At 43.6% G+C, this 24992-nt stretch overlaps 1 protein-coding gene across 1 annotated transcript; it reads right to left on the bottom strand.

The window, feature by feature from the left end:
- Positions 1–24693, bottom strand: STON1 (stonin 1). The gene is made up of 4 exons (XM_084201971.1): positions 24633–24693; positions 11403–13379; positions 4550–4752; positions 1–4165 (listed from the first exon to the last, which is right to left on the bottom strand). The coding sequence occupies exons 2-4, from the start codon at positions 13366–13368 to the stop codon at positions 4091–4093; spliced, it is 2244 nt and encodes a 747-aa protein (XP_084058097.1). The 5' UTR covers positions 13369–13379; positions 24633–24693; the 3' UTR covers positions 1–4090.
- Positions 24694–24992: the final 299 nt, after the last annotated feature.

The following is a 24992-nucleotide window of genomic DNA, read 5'->3' as shown; positions in this document are numbered from 1 at the left end:
TAAAATTATAGTTTCCATTAGGAGTAACAGCACTGCTTCAGAGTTATCAAAATTATTGCTAAGAATTACTAACTGCAGCAGTTAGTTACTGTGTTAAGTAACAAAAAGACAAATAAATGCAAAATACAAGTATGGACACCAATACCACAGCAAAGAAGTCTGCCAGGCAAAATAAACACAACCAAAAGTAACATGTGGAAACATGTGCTCAGATGTAAAATGCTTTTGGACAATTAATACAGAATCTGGAGGAAAACAAAGCAAGGAGCATAAGGATGACAGTGGCTTGGTATCAAGCTCAATGGAGTGCATCATCATCCTCATTTCTTGAGAGCTTCTACCCAGGAGCAACAGAACCATTGTTCCCAATCTCTAGCTGTGGCATCCAGTAACACCTCTTTTCTTACCCTTTGTGCTCTCTTCTGGTTGGAATAAGCAGGCATTGCAGGTTTCTTACTTACTGACATAAAAAATTATCTACAGACCATTACACTAGTCCTTTCTTCTTCTTTTTTTTTTTTTGCCTCTCTTGTATTCTTAGAGACTTTGATGCAGATCCCATTTTATCAGTTAAAAGACTTCCAATCACTTCAATGGGTGTTTGAATCCAAAATTACATCAAATACCATTTACCTGGAGTAATACAATTAGTATGAGAAAGATGAATGCAAAGATAAAGTTTGTTGGTTTCAGCAAATACAACACTTTGTAAGTAAGGCAAACGCACTATAAAAATAGTTGTTCTATTGATTTCTGTTTTAAATACAAAATCTCCCAAACCCTGCTGGTTCTTTGTCAAGGTAACACAGATAACATCTAAACACTGCCCTGAAATAAATGTTAGTGAAATGTCAGCATCTTAAGTGACCCAGGCAGTTGGAAGCATTTCAGTGGCTGCAGGCGCTCTCTGCGGGAAGCAGACATCAGACACGTGTGAAACCTGGTTCCTCACAGGATGCCAATACCTCATGGGTTATTTAAAGCTCCAGTCCTTCTGCTAGCTGGACACTGCTTATGCCTCACAACAGCTTATAGCAACTGCTCCTCATCTCCACAGCCCTTCCCAAAATTACAGTTAGACTACTTGTAGCTGAGATTTCTAAAGAATTCAGAGCCCGTATGTTTACTCAGTGTCAGCTGCTGATACTACCAGTAGTAAGGCTAATTTTAAGAAGACTGCAGCTAACATTCATGGAAAATGTTAGCAATGAGTCTTAAAGTTAAGAATATTTGGTCAGTAAGTTATGCTCAAGCCAACACAGAAGAAAGGAGAAGCCTGGTTATTTCTGGTTTGGCATGTTGCAATATAATAGGAAGTCAGAATTTGATGGCAGGGAAAAAAGTCAGACAACCCAAATTTTCTTTCATTAAACTGCAGCCTATTTTTAAATATTCTGACATCAAGGCATATGAACATCAGTGTGAGACTGAACAGGGCAATTATTCAATCTTAGGCTGCACTAATTGTCAAGTTTAAACTGAAAGCCATGTATTAAACAGAGTAACTTTCAGTGTAGCAGTATTTCTGTGGAGTTAATTCCCTGTTATCCTGATCCTTTTCTGATTAAAGTTAATCACGAGTCTTGCAAGTCTCAAATGAAAATCCAGGGGTTTGCAACACAGACAAAGCTGTAGCTTGACCTTTTTATCTTATTGAGTTCAGTAAGTCTGAATGATCATTTGCACCATAACACCTTTATACGACTAGAGTTAATACAACTCTCTAGCAGGAATGGTGACTTGTAAGGTGGTCATTCATTATTTAAGCCACTCACTGCAAACAGTAGCTTGTATCTTGAAGGGTCAACACTACACAGGCTCCTTAAACACATCCTGAGACACAGCAGACACCTGAGAGCACAGCAGCAGCCACAGCTTCTGCAGGACCTGTAACACCACCAGGTACCCAATGCCCAGGAGGTGAGTGCTGTGAATGGAGATCCTAAGATGAAAGAGAGATGGAATGGAGATATTCAGGTTCCTTGTTCTTAAAAACAGAAAAGTAGGGGCCAGCTGGGTGAGACAGGCTCTGGAGAGCAACCACTGTTAATAGGTTTACTGAATTAGCTGTTTAATGCCAATCAAAACAAGTCAGCCCCAGACAAAGGTAACTGCAGGTAATTGCAATGCATTTTTTGCTTCCTCTACCTCACTGAGCAAGGAGGTTAATAAATATTGTAGCTGTAGTACAACCATGGACTTCAGCAAACTGCAGAGTTTGCCATGTCGCCAAGTATAAACACTTTGCCCTGGTGGCAACGCTGTACCCCTTAGTTCAGCTGAGCAGAATATAAACCAAAATTAAATATTAATAAAACACATCAAACATGACTTGAAGGTGCTAATGGCTGCTCAAGTCAAAACACAGACAGAGGAGGCAACAGCTGAGACATATTTGGATCACTACTATAGTCCAACGCTTGCTTAGATTTATAACAATATAATCTGCTAATAAAAAGGGATATATAGAGAAGCCCAAATACCATGATAGTCTATCTGGGGCTTTGGCAATGCAATACCCATAAAAAACCTGCCCTCAGGACTTACTATAGAATCTATTACCCATTTCATTCTCAGCTTCTGGATGGGGGGAAAAGTTTATTGTGATGAACTAGGTTCATATTATGGTCTTCTGTTTCCTCAGACTGGTAATTTTCTCTGTGTATATCCCACATATTTCTACTTTTGGGGAATACCATTTATCTGTATTTTTACACAATGTTCATATAAACAGTTACAAGCTATACAAAATATAAAGTGAGGCAGTGCATTCCTATGTTTTTGTTCTCCACTAATTTTAGTTTGAAGTAAGGCTAATTTTAAGAAAACTGCAGCCCAAAAAGAAAAAAAGGGTATCATGAGCATTTTTTAAATTTATCATATTGTTTCAGGCATGGAATTACAGCCTGCAGAAAATGGCAAAAGGGATAATGGTTGAAGGAAAGTATTAGAACCTTTCCCTAAAGGCCAATTGTTTGTTGAAAACACAATTAACACATTGACATTAGTGATTAGTAGCTCAGGCTGCCTGATGAAGCATCACAGCTTCATGTCTCTTGTGACAGTCCATTCCTGCATTACTTCCCCATGGAAAATGCCTTTAGAGCCAGGAGTATGAAAACATCTCCCTTTCCATGCATGTCTTAAAAGTTATTCAAAGCCACAGCTCCTGCAGTTTCCATACCAACATCTGGAACTTGCATCCTAAAGGAGACACAGAGCAGCAACCAGTCTTTTCTCCAGCTTGTGGGGGGAAACCTCCTCTGGTGCAAATTCTCCAAGCCTCACCAGATGAAATGAGCCTGGACTGATTTACGCTCACTGAGAATCCACATCTTATCTCCCTTGCTGCAGCAGTGAACAGGAACTGTCTAATGCTGGCACAGAAGCTTCAATCACATCTGCCATATGGGTTTTTTGCCCAAGAGATTACTTTGAGTGAACCTAAAAAGTGCTGAGGAGGGAACAGTTGCAGCCACAGAAGAATAAAGAGTATTATTGCAGAGAACCCTTTTTCCCAATGAAATCACCCAATTTCCCACTCATTAATTAAGGCTCTTGTTGGGAATATTTTTGGACTTGTTCTACTCACATACATCAAGGGGAGCCAAAGCATGAGGGACTTTAGTTTTCAAACAGCACTAAAAACTGTAATTGGTCCTTCTGGACCTTACACAGGTGCTGATAGATCATAAGCACTCTGGAAATTTTTATTACCAAATATTACATGTCCAAGTGACATGAACCTTTTGAGTAGTGCCATTAGGTATCAACAGGGAGTATGAGATCATTCCCCAGTCACAGACATACAACAGGAAAACAATTCATTAGAATCAGTCAGTGAAGTGCTCACATCCTGCTGCTCTGACAAGGAGACCTTACTCATACCAGGACTCCCATGACAGGAAGTTTACTTGAATGCAGGCCAGTCCAATGAGTACTGATTTGCAGACTCAAACCCATAAGCACTAAAATAAAATTCAATGACCGTGTTTACCCTAAACTAGGTCACTGCACTTCTTCTAACAATAGAATTTCCTATGGAAATTGATTCCTACTAATATCCTGTGACAGTGCCTCCTGTCCTCTTTCATTGCATTAGGCAGTTGCCAGCCTTATCTGGGTCTTCTCCATCAAGACTAATCCACTTCTTTTCAATTTCAACCTGCAGGTAGAAAACAAAAAACAGCAGGTAGAGTTAGCAAATAATTGGACGTGGAAAGTGTGAACTGCAGCAAGAGCACGAAAAAAAGCTTTGACACAAAATCAAAATATTTCCAGACCCAACAGATTTCAAAACCACTACTCCCAAAAATAGCTCAAATGAGGGAAAAAAAAAAAACAAACCTGCATTCACAGTTCTATTTTTCAGTCTCATCTTTGATCAGACAAGGAATTATTATTTAATGATTCTTTTGCTCAAAGTCATTATCAAAAGTACACGCAAGATGTGTTTTGAATACAAAGCATATTTGCTTTTCAAATACTGTATGGGGGAGCAGGGAGGGAGAAGAGGAGGAAAACATGGAAAGCATAGCTCTGAGAATACCTGACAATTGTAAAAAGCTTTCTGAACCACGTGTTTTTGGGGCTGAAGGTCACTTTCTATGCCCAGGGACTTCACTTCTGTTCCTGAGGCACAGGTGTCATGAACAACAAACTGGACAGTAGCAAATGGGTACCAGTCAGATGGTATCTCCTGGTCTGATCCCAGTTCCAGTTTGTAAGACAGGCTGTGTGGATGATCCAAACCTTGGGAAAGAAAAAGAAAACCACCACACCATTAGTGAATTATCTTTTCTTTGTTTAGGTTTGTCTCCTAGCAAGAGAGCACAGCTTTACCTTTTATAAACACGGAGCTGTTGTTTGATACAAGGTTATTCTATCTATAATCTTTTGCTGTTTGGGCATAAGGTGGCCCCTTGTTCATTTCCCGTCTGCTTCATTACACTTGTCACAGTCATTGCAATCTTACAAATTGATTTACACAAGATTTACCAGATCCTTTCAGCTTCTCATTGAGAGGATATTACAAATGTAGGGCTTTGTTGCTAAATTCAAACTATTTGATGGAATTTCAGTTTTCCCTTAAAAATGCATTTCTTACTCTGACAGAAAAATAAAAACTGGAAGGTCCCAGTGTAGTCAAGGCAGAGATGCTGCCCTGTGGCCAATAACCCCCTTTCCAGAGCTCTGTGCTGTAGAAATTTTACTGCAGTGCTTATTTCAAGTACTACAGCTATCTAGTGTACCATCATTTATTACACTATGTCCACAGCAGGAAGATAAAGGTGCAGCTCAGAGTGCTGCTCAAACAAGATACATCCCACCTGCCAGGATAAAGGCTACCTGGAGTCCCTGTCTGCTTTGGAAAAGAACATATCCCATTTAAAAAAAAAAAAAAAAAAAAAAAGGAAAAAAAGTGCTGCTAAAATAACTGTGATGTTATAAAGCAGAGTCATTAAGGATTTGTGCAGCATATTCTGAATTACTTTAATCATCCCAGGGATGATCCTAAGGATCACTTGCTCCAGCATTTCTTGCATGTGGCAATGATAAGGGCAAGCACTTCTCCTGGCACACAGGAACACAGGGTGAAAGCCTGCTTCCCAAAGCAACTGGAGCCAGCAGAATGACTGTGTGTGTGAAAGCAGGATAATACAATTTAATATAATGAAAAGAATCCTCTCCAAATTCTTCAGGGCAAAACGTAGCAATTCTGCATTTCTCCTCTCTCCAGGATTTTAATCATCAGCATAGACAACTAACTATGCTTTGGCTGCAGGCAGGGAAAAAAAAATTTAAAAAGAAGAAGAAAAAGGATTGCCTGTATTTTGTCAAAGGCAAGCCTGGCAGTGTATATTTGGTTTTCATCCATTACACTGAATGGAATCTCGAAGTTCAGGGAAAAATGTCCCATTCTTTATGCACTGACTTCCCCCAGTGACAGGAATCAATTCCATAACAGAATGAAGGAAATACTGAAGACGGAGTTAACATTAACTGAGCTTTATCCATCCCCTGGGGAAAATAATGCTAATATTCCACGTCCACAGGCTCACAGGCATTTTGTAAGGCAAAAATAAATAAAAAAGCTGCATCTCCATTGCTCCTAGGAGCCTTGGGCTGGGTGCCTGTCTGTGCTGCAGGTTTTCCCTGTAACATTACACAGACCTCTGGGCACACCTCAGGAGAGGGTCCTGCAAGGCACTGGAGCACAAAGATCCCCAGTTTGCAAGGAGTGCCATGCCAGGGGCATGCAGCACGTGGCTGAAGTCTCAGGACAATAACACAAAACACAGAGACAAGTGCAACTGCAACATCAGGGAGTTTATTATGGAAATAGAGGAGGGAACAAAGTCAGAAATAAGGATTACAGCCACCTGCCAATGTCTTGGGAATGAAACTGGAGCACAGAACAAGCGTGAGGAGGAGATGGTGTTCATCACTCGTGTACCGAGGGACAGGCAGATCTCTGCACCTCTGTGATATGAGCCTTGATCTGCTGCTGGTCACCTCTTGCTGTTTCCAAGGCCATTTCTGCTGCACTAACACTCTCTTGGTCCTCAGTTCCTCTTCCAGACTGCCTGGACATGGTGGAATGAGCCTCTGTTGATGTGGACCGCTCATCCTTGACTCCGCCATCATCCCACCAACAGGACACCACAAGGAACATCCTGTTCCAGAGCCACACAAGATGTGCTGCAAGATGTCATCCCACCTGAACTGTGCTCCTTTTGGCTCCCAGGACCTGCTCCCCTTTCCCATGCTGGTGCCAGGATGCAGCTTGGCAACACACTTACTTGCCCTGCTATTTGTGCTGTTTCCTGGGTTGGGCTGCACAGACTGCACAGTGCCGGCCATGAGTGAAACATCCTGGGGAGGACAGCAGGAATTGCAGCACCAAGATGCCATGGCATGTCCTGGCCAGGGAAAAGGCCAAGCCCTCTGGGGCTGTGCTTAATCTGAGGAAAAATGGTTTGCTGCTTGTAGTTAATTTGTGGTAGAAGGCAACCAGCATACATCTAAGGGCTTTTGGAGATCAAATTCAGAATTTTCTTTGGGTTTTTGGAGGGGAGGCTTATGAAGAAACAAATAGCAGTGGAAATTAGAAAGTCTAGAAAATTATTTTGTCTTCTGAGAAATGGAATCCAGAAAAAATCACTGCTTGGAATTTTCCTGGGCAGATATTGGATGGTAAATGTTGGATAACAGATGTCCGCTTGAGTCCAGGCACAGATGAGCCATACCTCTGTTGCAGAAGGTTTCCCTGCTAGATATGGCATAGCTGTGATCCAGGACCATCCAAAGAAACCTCTGGGTTTATATTCCAGCTGACTGACAGCCATGAGGTGGGTCTTGGTGTTGGGATGCAGTGAATTCTGGGGTGCTTCCTTTTCCTTAGATGGTAGCCTGCAAAGGCAGAGACAACGGGTTTGAGATTTGGATAAGGACAATGCTTTGGGTCCTCTGGAGCAGATTCCATTGGACCTTTTTGCCTATTCCTAAAACACAGGGTTCCCCCAGCCCATCTGTCTCTTGCACCAACACCAATGTCAAAGGGAAGTACTCACCCCTTCACTTGTGGAGAAGTTCTGCCGCTGCTGGGCTGTGCTAGGAGTGTAGAGCAACTTCTTCCCATCGGCTGCCAGATGACAAAGTGACTGACCAGCATTTTGGAAGACTCTGAACATCCCCCCAGTTTTCACCTAAAACTGAGAAGTTCTTTTCATCTCTGCTCCATGAAACCACTGCTTCCCAGGCCTTGTGTCACACTGAAGTTAGAATAAGAGAGAGGCTGTGTGTAGATTCTTTTGCAAAAGAAACTGTAATGCTGAGAAAGCCAGGTGTTGGCCAGAAGGAGAGAAAAGGTGGTGCTGTAGAAAGACAGGTGGGTTGGAGCAGGCACAGTGTGCTAAGGTGGCATATTCAGAGCCCTGACATATTCAAGCCCAGCTATCCAAAATGTGGCCCATCAGGCGCTGTCAACACATGACCACCTGGACTGATGAAATCAAACCACTCCTAAGAAGCAACCAGAAGAATTTGGGGAGATTACTGAGCCTTTGCTATCTAATTTATGAGACAGAAACCCTGCCTTTTATTTGTCTATGCAACTTGTTAAGACTTTGTGAATTGAGAGATTTTAGTCTGCCCTAATCTGAAAACCTGGCTCTTGTTTCCTAAAAGTACTCCAAACTCTTGCTCTCTGTCACCGTGGAATACCAATGAAAAAGCCAAAACAAACAAACAAAAGATCAGTAGAACTATGAAACTAGATTCCAAATATCATTTAGAATCCATACAGCATTTCAAAAGCCATTAACAATCCCACTTTGCACTTATTAACACAGTTTGGCCCTTTTTCACCTGTGTAAGTAGCATTCCAGCAACCTTGATCTGAGAAAGGCTCATGAAGCAAAGCAATTTAAGCCAAAATAATGTACTGGTTATCTTAGTTATGTAACAACTCTAGTTTTACCAAAATAGGTCCAGTTCTAAAACTCTTACTTTGAACATGAAAACATAAACAATTACTAAGGGCAGATTTACAGACATTAGGGTTGTTAGAAGTTAGTAACTCCTGCAGCTATGTCCAAATGGGTACATTTCTCCAACCTGCTGGGAGAAGTGCATAGGGAATAGAGGAGTGGGACAGTACCACCACCAAGCACCAGCTCACTGTGGTGCCGGTGCCAGAAGGAGGTGGCTGGGCAAGGATGGAGCCCACCTGTCAAAACAATGGCTTTGAGTTCCCAGCTGGGCAGTTTAGAAGATAGAAAAGCAGCTGGTGGTTCCTGGGAGCCACATCACCTCCCACAGCAGAGTCCATGCACAGAAGCTGTAACAAGGCTGCCAGCAGCCACAACCTCCTCAAGCTCCAATCTGCTGTCTTATTTAGTACCTGCTTCCTCAGTGGCTCCATGATGCAGAATGAAATAAGAAATAAGCAGCTGAAGAGCCGTTGCTTTGCACAGCAGCTCAAGGATGGAGGATTTGTCCCAGCAGGAAAAACCACAGGGCTCAAATTTGCACAGCAAGTGATTAAAGCACAGTGCTCTGCAGTTTAGTCTCTCCCTTGCTCCCTGGGAACTCCCTGGGAAGCAGCTGACACAGCTTCTCCACTGCAAAGTCTGGCCCCAGTACTGTGCTAAAATCATAACATGTTCTGCATTTCCTCACACTAAGCCCCAGTTTCACAAACATAGACTCAATTTGCAGAAATTTCATTGGATCAGCCCTTCAAAGCTTTTTTCCTTTTTTTTCCTTTTTTTTCCTTTTTTAAAAATAATACTAAAATTCTGACTCCAAATACAATATCTGAATAGGCACAGGCAGCTTTTAAAAGTCTGCTGTTTCTTGCAGCTCCTACTGACTTCACTTGGCCATCACTTTTCCAAGAAACACTTCAGTAGAATCCAGTGGATATTAACATATTTCAACATCTATAAATGGAGCCACAATATAACTGTAAGCAACCTTTCATTTTCCTTTCTTTTTTTTTTTCTTTTAAGAAGCCTTGGACAAAGGCTTTTTGAAAGCAAAGTCCTCAGCATATTTTTCCGCCTGCAGTAAACACATTATGAAAGTTTACATATTTCTATTAGTTTGACTGTCTCCAGACTCTTGGCAAGCCTTGGGACAACTCTATTTTTAAACTCTTAACTGTGCACAGAGCACTTGATATAGAGGTTTAAAATTTGACTGGGCAGTATTACTACCAAAATGTTTTTTTTTCAAACGCACGAACATTTCACAGAGACAAATGATTCTGCAGATCTCAGCTCAAGGAATTATTCAGCTGTCAAAAGTTTAAGCTACTGGTGGAAAATAATGTAGAGCTGTGGAATGCCTTAAAAAAACCCCAGTTCTTCCTTTCAAATAACTTAAATCTGAAGTTAATTGTGCACATCAAATCTTCAGGTGAGAGAACTGCAGGAAATTCATAAGACTTAGAATCTTCTTTAAAATTGCCTAAACTGCTGACTTGATTTTATAGAAGCAAACCTACATTAAATAGCAAAGAATACTAAAAGCTACCCAAACAGTCCTGTAAGCCTTGGGAAAACACAGGTCATAGCAACATGTTGCAAATCTCTGAAACCTGGAGCACAGCACAGGGATTTTGAAGACCCAAAGAATCTTCTTCTGCCTTCTCATTTTCCTACATCTTTCCACCACTCCTCTGCCCTCCCTGTCCATTTTTCAGCCTCCCCAGCCCATGCTCTTCACTTCCCTCTCTCTGTCATTGCTCTTCCCCCACCATTAGTCCTGGCTTAGCAGAATGCCTGAAACTGGGGGACTTAAGAAGGTAAAATCTTTTCTGGACATTTTAAAGAGACAGTTAGCCCAGACAGGATAATACAAGACTAGAACAATCCATATGTTAGTAACATACACTTACCCCTTTTTCAAAAGTACAGATTTTACAGGTATTTTACATTAAATGCTTTAACAGGTGCCCTTGTCTTACACAGATCCCCAAAGCCTTAGATGCACATAATGCAAAGGATCAAGCAAAGGATCAAATGCCTTCGCTCTGCAGAACTTGAAGCAGGACACCATATTCCTCAAGAATTTTTATGCATTTAGAAATGTAGTATATGTCTTTCGAAAGGTACTGATAATATGACCAAAAATTAGAATTGTAAACCCAAATATTTCTATTTTTTCCTCTTTAAAAAGTCATATTTTCACCTCTAAATTAAATTAACTACTTCCATGTGTGCAATTAAAAACGTAGCTCTTTGTACTGCCGCAGGTTTTCAGTGAGGTACCACCATCAGAAAGAAATTGGAATAAATTGGGAGGCATTTTTTGTTGGTGCAGTTATTGCCATGAATATACAATCTCAATGCACAAACCCATGAAAGAGGTAACAGAAACCAGCCTTTGCAAAAGCACAGCACTTCCTACAGCAAATTTAACCACAGCACCTTCTAGTTCTGCATCATACCCACCATTTCTTAAATGATGCTAGAAATCCAAGACCGAGCAGTGACACTCCCACCTTTTCTATTAGCTGTGTGCTATTTGGTTAGTAAATCATTTTACCAGCTTCTGCTTCCCATCCCACCCATTGCCCAGCTGGTCACAGGAAGCATAAACCCTTCCCTCAGCCTTACTACTACAGACTTGAGGTTTACTCTGAATGATCAGCTCTGCTCCCATGATACCACCCACTTGAAATGACTGACAGTACACCTGCCTCCATCAAATAAATTATGAAAACATGGTTTAAAGAAATTGTTAAGTCTGTGTTCTCTTTTTTCTAAAAGATTATTCTGGCTTCTACCCACAGCATCCCACAGATAAAAACCCAAACCACAACAGCTGATGGAGGCACACAAGCATAAGCCCAGTGAAGACACACACCCAAGCCCATAGCACAAGTTATTTACTTGAATTTTTATCTGGAAGCCTGTCAATCTTCCACACCACGGCCCTGTAGGCACTCTCGTATTTTGCTGTTCCAACCGAGACTTGGATTACGGGATCAGATTCAACCTCGTGCAAAGCCCCAAGGCATGCTCTCCTATTCATTTTGGCTTTTAGGGACTTCTGCCTCTGGAGGTTCATGGTCCAAAGTGCTTTGATCCACTGTGTGGGAACAGGAAAGCGTATCATGACGTTTTCACAGTATTTCACAGAGGGTAAACGTGTGGGGATCTGAGCAGTTGAGGCCATGTTTATGAAAGCCTGAAGTTCAATGTATGCCCCCTGAACCACCACGGCAGCCTTCACAGAAAAGGGAAGGTCTTGCCCATTGTAGCGTGTCCTGAAACGCATCAGCTCCAGCCTGCAGGCGTCCGGGGGCGTGAACTTAATAATCCGTGACTGCTCAAATTCCTGTGCTTTGACACAGTTATGGAAATGGCAGTCGAGAATCTCGATCCACTTCTTGTCCTGCTCCTTGTCAAAGTAACGCTCATCCCTCTTCTGGAGCTCCAGGTCGTTCAGGGTTAGAAAACACTCGGCACCGCCGTTCACAAAGCACAGGCAGTAAATGTGTGTGATGACCGCACTTTCTACCAGTTTTCCTTCTGCCTTAGTGACTTTCCCCCAAAAGTTATCCACTATTTCCAGAGTCATTTCTTGCTCTTCATAATTCCTCTTTTGTCTGGAAACAGTAGGAAGCTTCATGAGCTCCTCCTCGACCGTCATGAGGAAATCGGTGAAGTCGTTATAATCGGTGGTGCCCAGCTTCAACATCTGCTCCACCTCTGGCTCATGGATCACCTCTACTTTGGGGTGGTACCTCCTCTTCTCCGTGTAAGACACGCACTCGATCTTCACAGTGTGGATTTTTCCTGAGACATTGTAGCTCTCCAGTTTGGGTTCGGACAGCTTGCACTGCGGCTGCAGCTGGAACTCCTTGAAAGGTTTCTCCAGGCCCTTCTCATAATACATCTGCAACACCCCTCCAGCCAGGACGCTCAGGTAAATGGGGCCCCACTGCCGAGATGACATCATGTTCTTCTTCTCGGGAATCCTCAGCATGAATGGCCACCCATCTGATTTCTGGCTCCTGAAAAGGCTGCGTGGGATGGTGGGGGAGAGCTTGTGCCACGCAGGGGTGCTGGAGATGGGTGGGTTTTCCACGGCCTCACAGCTCTCAGCTTGCAGGTGTTCAAGCCTCTCACAGATGTAACTGAAGGAGCCCTGGTTAAGGCTTTTCTGATCATGACATGTTTCTTTGTCTCCAGGATGACCCCCACTCCTGTCAAGCACTTTGTCCTTCCTGTGCATGCTAGCATTAGCTGGTGACATGGTGAGGGAGCACCCTTCCTTCCAAAAAGGACTGGAAAAAGCACAGTCACTGTGGAAGTACGGGAAGTGTCCTGGAGCCAGCTCCTCACAGTTTCCTGGTGGGTTAGGGCTTCCTTCATCTGCTGATTTGGAGACCAAAGTCTTACCTGGATGGTCATTAGGTGAGGGGCTCAAAGGAAGGCTGCTCGGTTTCTGCGAGGCCAGGGATGAGCACATCCCGGGGGATGGAGAAGGGTTAACATTTGATGGCCATTCAGGGATGGGGTAAAGCATGTGAATCCCAGACTTTGAAATGCAGGGCTTTCCTGGGTACTCTCTGGTAGGTGTAGTAAGTGGAGAGTTGCTGGGGGGTCCAGGACTCAGGTAGAAATCAACCACAGGAGATGAGAGCGGAGTGCTGCCTGTAGAGGATGACCTGCTTGAAGACTCATGAACACTGCACAGGTTGAGCTTAAGGCCATTTGGTTTGGAGCTACTCTGATTGTCAACCAATTTCTGAGGTGACTGGAAGAGAGGCTCATCATCAAAGGTGACCCAGTTTGCTGGATTTGGGGAACACATCTTGTAGGAAAAACTTGAGGCACTTGCACAAAGCATCACCCGCAAGCCTATGAAGAAACAACAAACATGATTCAAATTAAATTCCAATCACACAAAGCTCAAATTTGCAAGCAGTTCACAAATCCAGTGTATTTTGTTTTACATGTATAATCTGAGATAGCTGTGTAGAAACTGATAAACTGCCTGTGAATCCCCAGTGCTCTCCTAGGCTGGGGATTGAAGGGAGTTCTAAGCTTCTCTACAAGCTGTTCAGAGCATCTGATGTACAGAGACTCTCAATCAGAGAGAGCAGAATGCCCCACAGCAGTACAGGACTGCCTGAATAATACTTTCAGCTTCATTATATACAACATAATACTATACAGCTTATGCATCATTTCAGATATGGACAGAGATTTTTCCATACCGGGCATCTGCTCCGGATAAGGTTTCCCCTCCTTCCCAGCATTTTACTAAGAATGGTGTGGCTGTTTCCAAAAATAGAATCAGGAGGCAGAGAAGGGATTATTTTTTTGACAAAAAGCTGTAACAACTCAGTGCTGATGGCAAAGGTACACATGCTGCTGTCATCAGGACAAAAACCTGGATGCCTGCCAGACCTGGGCAGGAATCCCTTTATTTACATCAGTTCCTTCGACCCAGACTTACACTCTTGGAGACTGGACATGTTGTAAAGAAGCATTGGAAATGCATTAAACTTTTAAACAAGAAATTAGCCCTAAGGATGAGCAGTACATTCCTGCTGAGGAGTAGACTGCAAGCCTGCACCGCAGACAAAATGCTGATGAAACACAAGTCAAGGCCAAGTAACAGCACTCACATCTGCCAAGCGCTGAATTGGCTGGTGGCCTGGAAAAAGGACAGGTCTTCAGACCAATTAATAAACTACACTTCATCAAACAAAGTGTCTTTGGTAAAAGAGCTCAGCTGGACATCCTCTGAGCAGGACTGCAACCAGTAAATCATTAATCTTGCCTTCGTGGTTCTAAATTGTGCGCTGAAATCTAAATGCTCGTTGCATCCTTATGCAGGGCATGTTGTGCCCTGAGTTTTTCCTCCCCACTGCTCCTGCCTGATGAGGGAGCAAGCAAAAAATTGCCAAAGCCTGGGGAGGAATGGAGTACAATGAAACAGCAGGGGGCCACATATAAACATGGCTCATTTGATAGAAAGTTACTCTTGTTCTGTCAGAACACATCCACGTTTGCCTGAAAGCACAAGGAAGGCGGAGTTCACATGGACAAAAACCACCTGCATGTACATTACTCTGTTAATTAGGGTCAGCTAATGATGACTTGGAGCTATTGCCCTTCATGCACAGAGAGCCACAGTCAGGCTGTTTAATGGCACAGCACTACAGAATCACATAACCATAAAAGCCATTCTTTTTCTGTAAGACGTAGAGAACAGTTCACTTCTAGACATGCTGCAGTTCATCCAAGTGAAACTTGTGCTGCAAGTCTTTATTTTCATCATTACTCCATTATTTCTGGGGCAGTGTGTAGCCAGTAAGAAAGTGCCATAAACTGTGGCACAATCTGCTTAATCTCAGGCTGACCAACAGAGAGCTCTCAACAGAGGGGGGCTCTGGTCCTTCATTAGTTTTTGAACTCTCAACCTTTTTGTTCAGAAAAATATTTGCACTATGCTAGTTATTTCATAAGCACGCTAATCACCACTTACAGAAAGAGAGAGAGAGAAAAGGAGCAAACAAGTACAAATTACTGTGATAGCTCAGACACACACAGCTGCCAGTGTGTCCCTCACCCACACAATCACTCCATCATAAAGCGCAGCAATGGAAAGAAAAATCACAGCTATTTGCTCTCTGACTTGGTCATCATTTTTTCCTCCCATGTCACACCCTTCTCCTCCTCTCCCTCTGGTTGCCACCACGGCTCTTTCAGCATTAATTATTTCTAGAGCTGAAGTTTCAAAGTTTTCAGCCCTTTTTTCAAAGTCTCATTTGTTAAGAGCAGCTAATGTGATGCTGGCTCGGGGTGTGGCTTTTTCCTGGAACAGCTGGGACACTGGGGCAGCCTGGTAGACAAGAGAACATAAGGAAACAGCCTCGAAGGCTGCCATTAAAAACTCCTCTGGCATTTACAGGAGATAAGGGATGGCCAGAGAGAGAGAAAAAAACACAATGTGGATGGAAGAGAAGCCTTTTTCTGCAGAGGGGCTCTGGGGATGCTGCCACAACCCTCCAGTGTGACCACAGCCATGCTCAAGGGGCAAATCACACAACACTGAGATGCACCAATGGAAAAGAAATCAGAAAATTGGGTGTTTACAATAAAAGGCACATTTGCAGACTGTTTCCCTTTCTTGTTAGAAATGGAATTTTTCAGTGTCCTTTATTATTCCCAGATGTTTGGGGGTTTTTTCCCCCGAGGTCTGTTACTATTCCCTTTTTAAAATGTGATGTTGCAGATTATTTGGCAGGGGGGTTTTTTTCCCATTACAAAACAAAAAGATGTTTGAACTCCACCTGCCAAGCATTTAACTTCAGTCAGTAAGTGTCAATGAAGAAAAACACTTTCCCAGATGGAAAAAAGTAGAAAAAACCACTTTCCTCTGCAGTCACAATGCCCTTGCTGTACCTGTCAGAGGCTGCAGCTTTCTTGTTGCTGTTGCAGTTCCATGGGACTTTTTTAAAAGAAAAAAAGATGCTGATGATAATAAAAACACACATGCAACAAGTGTTGAAATAGATAGTGGTTCCCCTACTGTTGCTCACTGATCCCCAAAAATGACTACTAGGAATGGAGGAAAAAAGCCCAAATGGATTTTTACAAGCTGATTGGATAATGTCATGCTAATACAAGGAAATACAAGCTCTTGTGTGTTAAGGATAACACCATTCATTTAGTATTAAAAAAAAAAAAATCAGTCTTATGCTGCTTTACATCACTTGTTCTCTGATCCTTTTACATCTGCACAAAGAAATAAAGTAATGCTTTCAATTTCTATTTTGTCCTAAACCGTGCTCCGAATTCCTTCCTATGAACTGGGACATTTTTCCTTGAAATCAAACTAAAATTCAGGCTTCAGGATAGATGTGTTTTGCCTCCAAAGAGCAAAGGTCCCCATGGAACCCACATAAATGTAACCCAAATGCTTTGGGTAAAAGGAAAATGATACAAGAAAGCATTGATCACACATGTTATGTGGCCTGTGACATTTAAATTACAAGCACGTGTGGTATCTTGTTCAGATAGGAGGCAGGAAATACCATTTTTAGAATATTGAAACTGCCAGTACAAAAAAAAAAGCTGGCTGAAATAACAGTTGATCCTAGGTGCATTAATTCCAGTGAACCCAAAAGTTGCAATTCATTTCAATTCATCCTCTTCTGCCTGAAAACAATCTTCCCATTTATCAATTAACACACTCCCTCAGCATTTAACGAGCAGTCATTGCAGCTTAATTTCTTCATTTTAATACCTTGAGGATGGAAAGAAGAGAAATCCCATCCTATTGTTGAGAGATTTCATAGGCTGTGGCTATCACTGGCTCCTTTGTGGCTCCAGAAATCCCAGATCAAATCTGCAGCAAAAACACAGCTCAACTTCCATGCCTTGCTGGGGGATGTTGTTGCCTCTCCCTCCACTGAGCACTAATAATAACTCCCTGCCCTCTCTGAGGTGCATCCCAAGGCTTTGGCACTTTGAGCCCAGATGCACCTGGGTCCTCAGCGAGCTGAGGCTGCTGAGGTGCCATCAGCAATGTCCCCACCACGCTGTGACAGCACGGCCTCCTGTCACCTCTTTCACAGTGCACAGCTGGCTCCCCTGCACTTCTCACTCTCAGGTGTCTCCCCTAAAATTTGGCAGCAGTTAAAACCCTCCAGCACATCCCCTAATGTTCAAACACAAAGGGTCTCTTAAAATATTGAGGAGCATGGGGTCAGCTAAAGAGGAGCACCAGGGAAACACCTCCCTTCTGCAAAGCATAAGGCAAGAAAATGCAGTGTTTAATAGACAGTGCTCACACTCCCAACACACTGAAAAGCATCATTTTATAAATACATCCCTTACTGCCTCTCTAGCTCCAGAGGCCATTGCAGCTCCAGAACTGTTAAGCTACACATCCTGTAAACAAATTCCCTTTGTAACACCCAAGCACAAAACTTATGTGTGCCACTGGCTCAGCTGGGTAAACACCAGCCTCATCACTTGCTCCAAGCTCAAAAAAAACCCCCCAGATTCATCTACATACAGTGTGACAAAAGAGTTAAAGAATCCCTTCCAAATAAGATGAGTTCTCAGGAGCTGCTCTGTTTGTGGACAGTGCCTGGCCGTTTTTATTTCCACCCCTCCAGAAAAACTACGGACCCCCTCCACTACTACAAGTCAGTTTTATTTCCAGGAGCAAGGTTGTCTGTTGCATACAGGCCATGTAGAAATTTAATGCCAAGCTCTGCATCCTGTGCACGCTGTGCTGAAGCTGCCCCACCACCACACCATGGGTTGTTGCTGTTCTTTCTACAAATACCCAGACAATTCTTCAAGCATTTTGCCACTGAGTGCAAGAGTCTCTCAGGGAGGTACAAATTCTCTGCAGTTTAAGCCATAAAGCACATATGGTATATAAAAAAACCCCTAAATGTTTCTGAGCCCTTGTGATATCCAAGTGAAACATGGCAGATTTATCTCTGTGTTTTACAGCCATATTCTTTGTGTCACTGTTTTGGTTATTACTTAACTCTGCAAAAAAAAAAAAAAAAGTTGAAGCACAACTTCTACATAAAATACTGCTTGATTTATGATGGTTTGCTTCCAATTTTACTTTGATACTACATGTGGGTGCACTTCTATTTAACTCTGCTTTTTCTATCTAAGATACTCATAAAAAAATGTATCCAGTCTATACATCTGAAATAAACATAAACAAAAGCCACAGCTGATGGGAAATAGGAATTTTCTTGTATTTGGGATATGAATTAAGCCTCCCACTGCATTACTCATTTTAGAAAATAAGGAACTGGTGTAATAGTCAAAAATACACCGACTTCAAAGTGCAGTGTGACCTTTTATTTACATTGCTCACTCTCTGGGGCATAGGCACAGCTGGGAGAAGTTCAGGGCTTGCAGCTAATCTGTTTAATTTGGAATTCCTTACTCTTGGCCCCAAGAGCTGGAGGAATTAAAGCTTTCAGCTTTTGACAGCGAGCACATCCCCAGAGCAAAGGCAGGCCCAGCCCTTGCAAACAACTCTCACTGCTGCTCGTTCCTGCCTGAAGGCACCAGCTTGAAAAAATCGACATTTTTAAGGATATCAACACAACCCATCACAATTCCCAAGCAGAGAAAACACTCGCTTTCTTTGACAGAGAAAAGGTTGGTCAGAGGCGAGAACACTCTCTAGTGAGGATGATGTCACAGGGTTTGGGGTGTGGGGGACTCCCCACCACGAGGTCACAGCACTGCACACCAGGAGGGCATCTGGGATGCAGCCAGGGAGGGATCCCACAGGCATTGCAGGATGGAGGCCTCAGGAAATTCCAACTGCTCTGCCTCTTCATGCTTTAAAAGGCTGTGAGCTGATACGAGATTCACAGCAGAGGGAAAACCTATGGGATGCTCCCAAATGGAGAATGGAAGAAAAGCAGCCAGAGTCACATCTCTGGTAACCTCTGCTCAGCTGTGCCTGAAGTGGATCCTCCCCAGAGAAGGAGCTCTCCTTGCTGACAAGAGGAGGATGTTGGATGGTGAGGATTGTGACAGTGATCACAGGGGTCTCAGGGTGAGGGAAGAGACGAGAAAGTTGACTCCATGTTCAGAAGGCTTGATTTATTATTTTATGATATATGTTATATTAAAAACTATACTAAAAGAATAGAAGGAAGGATTTCATCAGAAGGCTGGCTAAGAATAGAAAAGGAGTGAATAACAAAGGCTCAGGCTGACCGAGACAGTCTGAGACAGCTGGACTGTGATTGGCCATTAATTAGAAACAACCACATGAGACCAATCCCAGATCCACCTGCTGCATTCCACAGCAGCAGATAATCATTGCTTACACTTTGTTCCTGAGGCCTCTCAGCTTCTCCCTCACTAAGGAAAGGATTTTTCATAAAACATATCAGTGACAGAGGATCTTACACTGGATGTGAAAATTTAGCGCAGCTACTCAAAAATTCCCATCTCTGCCATGGATAATCACTCAAACCTCAGCTGTTTGGCACTGTAAAAAAAACTCCTTTTCATGTGCAGATCCATTCTGGGAGTCCTTCCCTAACACTCAGATGTGAAGTCATTCCAAAGCTGCCTCGAAAAGACAACAAAACCTCATGCATGACTGGTCCTGTGTGTAACTCCATCAGCTTCAGCCACTCTTCCCATGCACATGAGCCGTGATTCCCACACCCTCCCTCACCCCGCTCCGGCAGTCACATCACCACGGGTGAGTCACAGCAGCTTTGTCCTTCCCTGTTTTCTTAGTGGGGAGCAGGAATCGAGGCAGAAAAGCCTAGAGACATTTACTGGAAGTGTCTGTAGGATTTTATGGAGACAAACCAAGGGTATTTCCTAAAGAGATTAAGAGGTTTTTACAAATCACGGCCGCACAGCCACCTGGGATCTGCACCCTCATTCCTCTCAAGGAGTTTTTTGCAGAGTTTGTTATCAGGAACATAACTTTCAGGATGAGATAACATAAACTAAATAGAATAAATGAAAAATAATAATTTTTAAAAATATATTTTAAAAAATTAGAAACTAAAATAGATAGCCAGTGTATCTTTCCCATCAGGAAAGACACTGGAATGCAGACCTGAAGCTGCAAAAAGCAGCAGAGGTCCTCTTGCCCCACAGGCCACCTCTCTCACCTGAGGGGAGCTGTAAGGTTTCTTTCAGCAGGTCCTGCACTACCTGCTGTGACCCAGCCCATCCAGACACCTTACAGGACACACCAACCAGTGAATGCAGCAGCGTGGAGAGAGGAGTCAGGCAAAAATCAGCCTCCAGCTACGGAACATCCAAGGCTCACAGGCTTGCAACAAGCACTTTCTAACATAAAAACCAGTTTTCCCAAGCCACAGCTACATGTAACTGTTTTGTTCCAGGGAGATGAAATAACATCTTAGATCACACCACAAACTGCATAATTCTGGTACATAAAGAAGAGCCCCAGGTACACTTAGAACCTGTTTGTTTTTCCTTTTAACATAACCAAAGTGATAAAAACCACATTTGTCTCTGGCATATCTGTAAGAATAGCAAACAGCAGTACTCAGCACGAGTCTGAGCATCTTTCTTGAGTACATCAGTTCCAAGTTCTCACTCAGTTCCTGCAGGTGACACCCAGCAGAGTTCCATCCCAGCATTTTCCTGTTTTCTGGGCAGATTCCCCAGCTCAGGAGGTGACAGGCTGCCCCAGGTGTCACTAACACAGGTGCAGTGGCCCGTGGTTCTGGGCATCTTTGGGCTCCAGGCTGGGAACAGAGGAGGCAGCACAGGGGGATCCTTGCCCATGCCCCGTTTGCTGGCTAATGGGATGGCCAGGAAAACCCTCAGGAAGACTTTAGGAACAGCTTTACTAGCTCAAATTAGAACTGGATTAAATCCTGAGAACCACAAAATGGTTCTCTATGTTTTAGTGAACATCTTTAACAGAAAAAAGCTTGTTTTTCCTAGGAGAAATAACAAAAAGCCTGATAAAACCAATATGAACTACTCAGAGTTTTTATTTTCTTCTTTTCTGAATACCACAGAGTCTTCTGAGACACGTCACTTGTGTGCAAGAGGTGACTGCAAAGTGTGATGCAAGACATGATTGCATCTTCTCAAAGCAAAACAGTTACACAGAGCAGTGTATTGTGAAAACTTCTTTGTTTTTTTTTAATGTTAGAAAGGGCTCACTGCAAACCTGTGACCCTTAAAAAGTTTTTTAGCTGGAGGTTGGTTTTTGATCTGTGCTGTTGCACTTAATTTTTTCCCATTATCTGCATAGACAAGATTAGTAAATAATATTTAATTCACTCTGCTGTGTTCCTGTCATGTGTACAACACAGCTCCCACAGTGCCCACTCCCATTTAGCTCCCTAGGCTAGTCCTGCTTCATCCTCTGAACCACACTCCTCTTCAGCCCCAGCACAGCCATGGCACAGCTGACACTCCATAGGCACATTTGGGAGAGCCAAAGGACAGTAGGGATTCATGGAAACTCTTTACTGACACCAGCTGCCATTTCACTGTACAGAAGGTTTGTTGGGTTCTTTTAACAATAATTTTTAAAAATGCTCTGGCCTAGAAGAGACAGGAAAATAAATCTATTTTTATTTGCAGTACTTCTGGAGGTCACTAAGTTAATGGAATCTACTGAAGCAATTTTTTTAACTGTGTTTAGGAAACATCTTATTATTAGGAAAGCACGCACATCCCACAGAAGTGCTCTGGTCACAGCAGCTCTGCACAGGGCTCTGGCAAGTACTTTAACATCCCAAACCTCTCCCTCTCCCCTCCCCTGGGCAGAGACAGAGATTTATAATGGAGTAAGAAGCAGCAGAAATGCAGTTATGGGTGGCTGTCCCACTTCTGTAATAACAAGAGCTCTCTTATTTATTTAATTTTTTTTTTTTTAGGATTAAGCAGCTCCCTGGATTAAAAAAAAAAAAAAAAGCCTGAGTACTTTGGCACACAGATCACATATCAAAATATTAAGCTGGCTGTGGACAGAAAGAAGTTTAAGTCTGGTCCTCTGCTGATGTTTGCAGTGTCCAAGGGAAGGGAGGGATGAAATGCCACAAAGAATACACAGCACAGAAGAACGCTTCAAAACTCTTTGCCACTAATCTCAGAGTGAGTAATAAAAGGTAGGGAAGCTGACAGAAATCCTGTATTTAGGAAATCACTGAACAGCATAATAGTCCTTTTTTTTTTTTTTTTTACTTTAGTTTTGGTTCTGAGTCAGTTTTTATATCTGCCCTTAAAACTGCCGCATATTTTAATGCCCAACAAACACATGGCAATACCTCCCTGGAGTATAACCCATGACATAAGATTTGTAGAGGTCTTCTAGACATGAACAGTACTGTCTGACAGCTGTCAGGAACATTTTCTGACAGAACAGCTCTCACCTGATCTCTGGGATACTCCCCTTCTCCCTGCTTTAAGGAATACCAGCACTAAGGGGAGCTGTACTGGTTAAATCCTTGTTTATGTGGATACAAGTACTGTTAATAGCAACTGGTGACAGTCATGTCAGAAAGTGTAATTCGTAACACAGCCACCAAAAATAGCCTCGTTTGGGTTCCTCTCCAAAAGCCTTTAAAGACAGACACGTGGGCAGCCTGCTTTGCTGAAGCAGAAGATGTCAGCTTGTATTTATACCAACCAAAACCAGAAGAGAAGGAGTAATGGACTAGAGGGATCTTGTTTACCCAGAACAAACCCAAGCACTGCCCAGGATAGTGCATCTCTGTTTTCATGCTGGAGTTCATGTCCACACACAGATTAACTCACAAACCGACATTAACCTGCTATTCAGAGATCATCAACAAGCTGGGCCACTACATTTACAAACCCCAATAACTTTTGAAGTGCTAGAAAATACCACTTACTGCATATTCATGAGGGAGAAGGAAAACAATCAAAGCCGACCATGAAGCAAGGACCTGATACCTGCCTTGGGGCAGGTTTTCCCAGGGGTGTAATTTACAACTCCAGCATCAGGTAAATACAATCTCTGGCCTGTTGAAACAAATTACTCTTAAGCTCAGCCCCAGCTGGTTACAGAGCACAGTGCTCAGTTCTCCTCTCACACACAGAGGCAAGGAGGCAGCTAATCTTTCCTCACGCCGTTTTCTCCCATTGCACAAATCAGACAACATAAAGTGTTCTCTTCAGCTCCTGCTTTTTCTTCTTTCACAGCTACAGAAGAGTCTCAGTCCCCAGACAGGGCAAAGCTAGTTAACACCAAAATGAACAGTTCATGTTTAAAAGCCTCAGGCTCCAAAACTTCTGTTCCCTCCTCCCCAGTCAGTCATTACCACTCTCCCAAAAAAAAAATAGCTAAGTCCTGTTTGCAGAGAAATCAGTCAGGGTTTCTCCACCTCGCAGCAAAAACACCGGGGAAGAAATAGAATTGTGTAATTTTCGCTCGGGTCCGGAGAACAGCTCAGTCAGCAGTTTTCTCGGCACACTTGTTTCCCACAAATATCAGAACAGTTACACCTTAAAAAAAAAAACCCTTACTGCAAAGCCCCCCTTCCGTGAGCGCTTACCTAAAGCCAGAAAGGGGATATTTTCTACTTTTTTTTTTTTTCTCGTTTACACTATCCTTGAAGCTCCATCCCCGGAGTCAGCGCAGTTCAAACATCCCAGCCTTGTGCAGCACATCCTCTGCACCCGCTCCGGGGCTTTTCCCAAAGCCCTGCGCCCCGGCTGGATCTATGGGAGAGATTTCTGCAGCCACGCTTTCAAACACCGTGCATACTTCTAACATCACCAGACCCTACGTGCATACTCTAACATCATCGGCCGAACCACTAAGAAAATATGAGAAAGGCTCCAGGAATTCAATTCGCTTCGAGCATTAAAGAAAAACACTCCTCGCCTGCCCCAGTCTCCTCCCTAACAAGGCAGAAGTCATGGGAATGCGATCCCGTAGGATGCCCGGCACCCAAACCCTCCCGATTTCCGCCGTGATTTCAAACCCCTGGGCAAAACCGTGCCCTTTTCACCACTTCTACTTGAAAAGAAGAGCAAAGGAAGAGGGGAAAGGAAAGAGGAAAGAGGAAAGAGGAAAGAGGAAAGAGGAAAGAGGAAAGAGGAAAGAGGAAAGAGGAAAGAGGAAAGAGGAAAGAGGAAAGAGGAAAGAGGAAAGAGGAAAGAGGAAAGAGGAAAGAGGAAAGAGGAAAGAGGAGAGGAGAGGAGAGGAGAGGAAAGGAAAGGAAAGGAAAGGAAAGGAAAGGAAAGGAAAGGAAAGGAAAGGAAAGGAAAGGAAAGGAAAGGAAAGGAAAGGAAAGGAAAGGAAAGGAAAGGAAAGGAAAGGAAAGGAAAGGAAAGGAAAGGAAAGGAAAGGAAAGGAAAGGAAAGGAAAGGAAAGGAAAGGAAGATGGGGAAAGAAAAAGAAATTTAAAAGAAAAAAAAAGAGAAAGGAGCCAAATATTTTTGTTAAATGCATCATGTTCTTACACCAAAACAAAGAGCCCCATCCGCCGGCCCGTTCCAAGGCAGAACTTCGTGGCTGCGCCTCAACTACCGGGAAAATTCCACTTCGGACGGAGTCCCCCCGTGCCCCGCTGCTCTGGCCCAGCTGCCCCGGGGCAGAGCCGGTCCCTGCCCGCTCCTTACCCGCTCCCCGCCCGCTCCGGTCCCGCCGCGGCGCCGCCGGGGCCCGCCCGCCGCCGGGAGCGCAGCAGCGGCCGCGGCCGGGCCGGGGGCGGCGGCCAGGACAGGCCCCGCCCGGCGCATCCCGCCGGAGCATCCCCCGGGAAAGGCAGGGCATCCCCGGGCAGCCGGCGCGGGCAAAGCTCCTCCGGGGCTTGGAGATCCTCCGAGGTTCGGGGAATGTCTGAATAACCAACAGGATTGTGCGGTTGTGGTACCGTAAATGTCCTTCGCATCCATTCCCCTCTGCGTGCACCTAGCAGAGGTGCAAAAGACTGCTCCCGAAAGGCAGAGCACACACGGATGGAATGAGGAGGATGAAGA

This window comes from Fringilla coelebs (genome assembly GCF_963513975.1).
Source record: "Fringilla coelebs genome assembly, chromosome: 3".
Taxonomy (NCBI): Eukaryota; Metazoa; Chordata; class Aves; order Passeriformes; family Fringillidae; genus Fringilla; species Fringilla coelebs.
Note: the sequence above shows the minus strand (reverse complement) of the source record. Positions and strands in the feature narration are given on the sequence as shown.

Bases quoted from the DNA above. Each gene is read 5' to 3' on its own strand.
- STON1 (XM_084201971.1), bottom strand. From the start codon at position 13,368: ATGCTTTGTGCAAGTGCCTCAAGTTTTTCCTACAAGATGTGTTCCCCA. The intron at 4,753-11,402 runs GTAAATAACTTG...TTCTTTCCCAAG, and splicing joins GCTTCCAGATAAAAATTCAA to GTTTGGATCATCCACACAGC. The intron at 4,166-4,549 runs GTATTCTCAGAG...TTCTACCTGCAG, and splicing joins AAGCTTTTTACAATTGTCAG to GTTGAAATTGAAAAGAAGTG.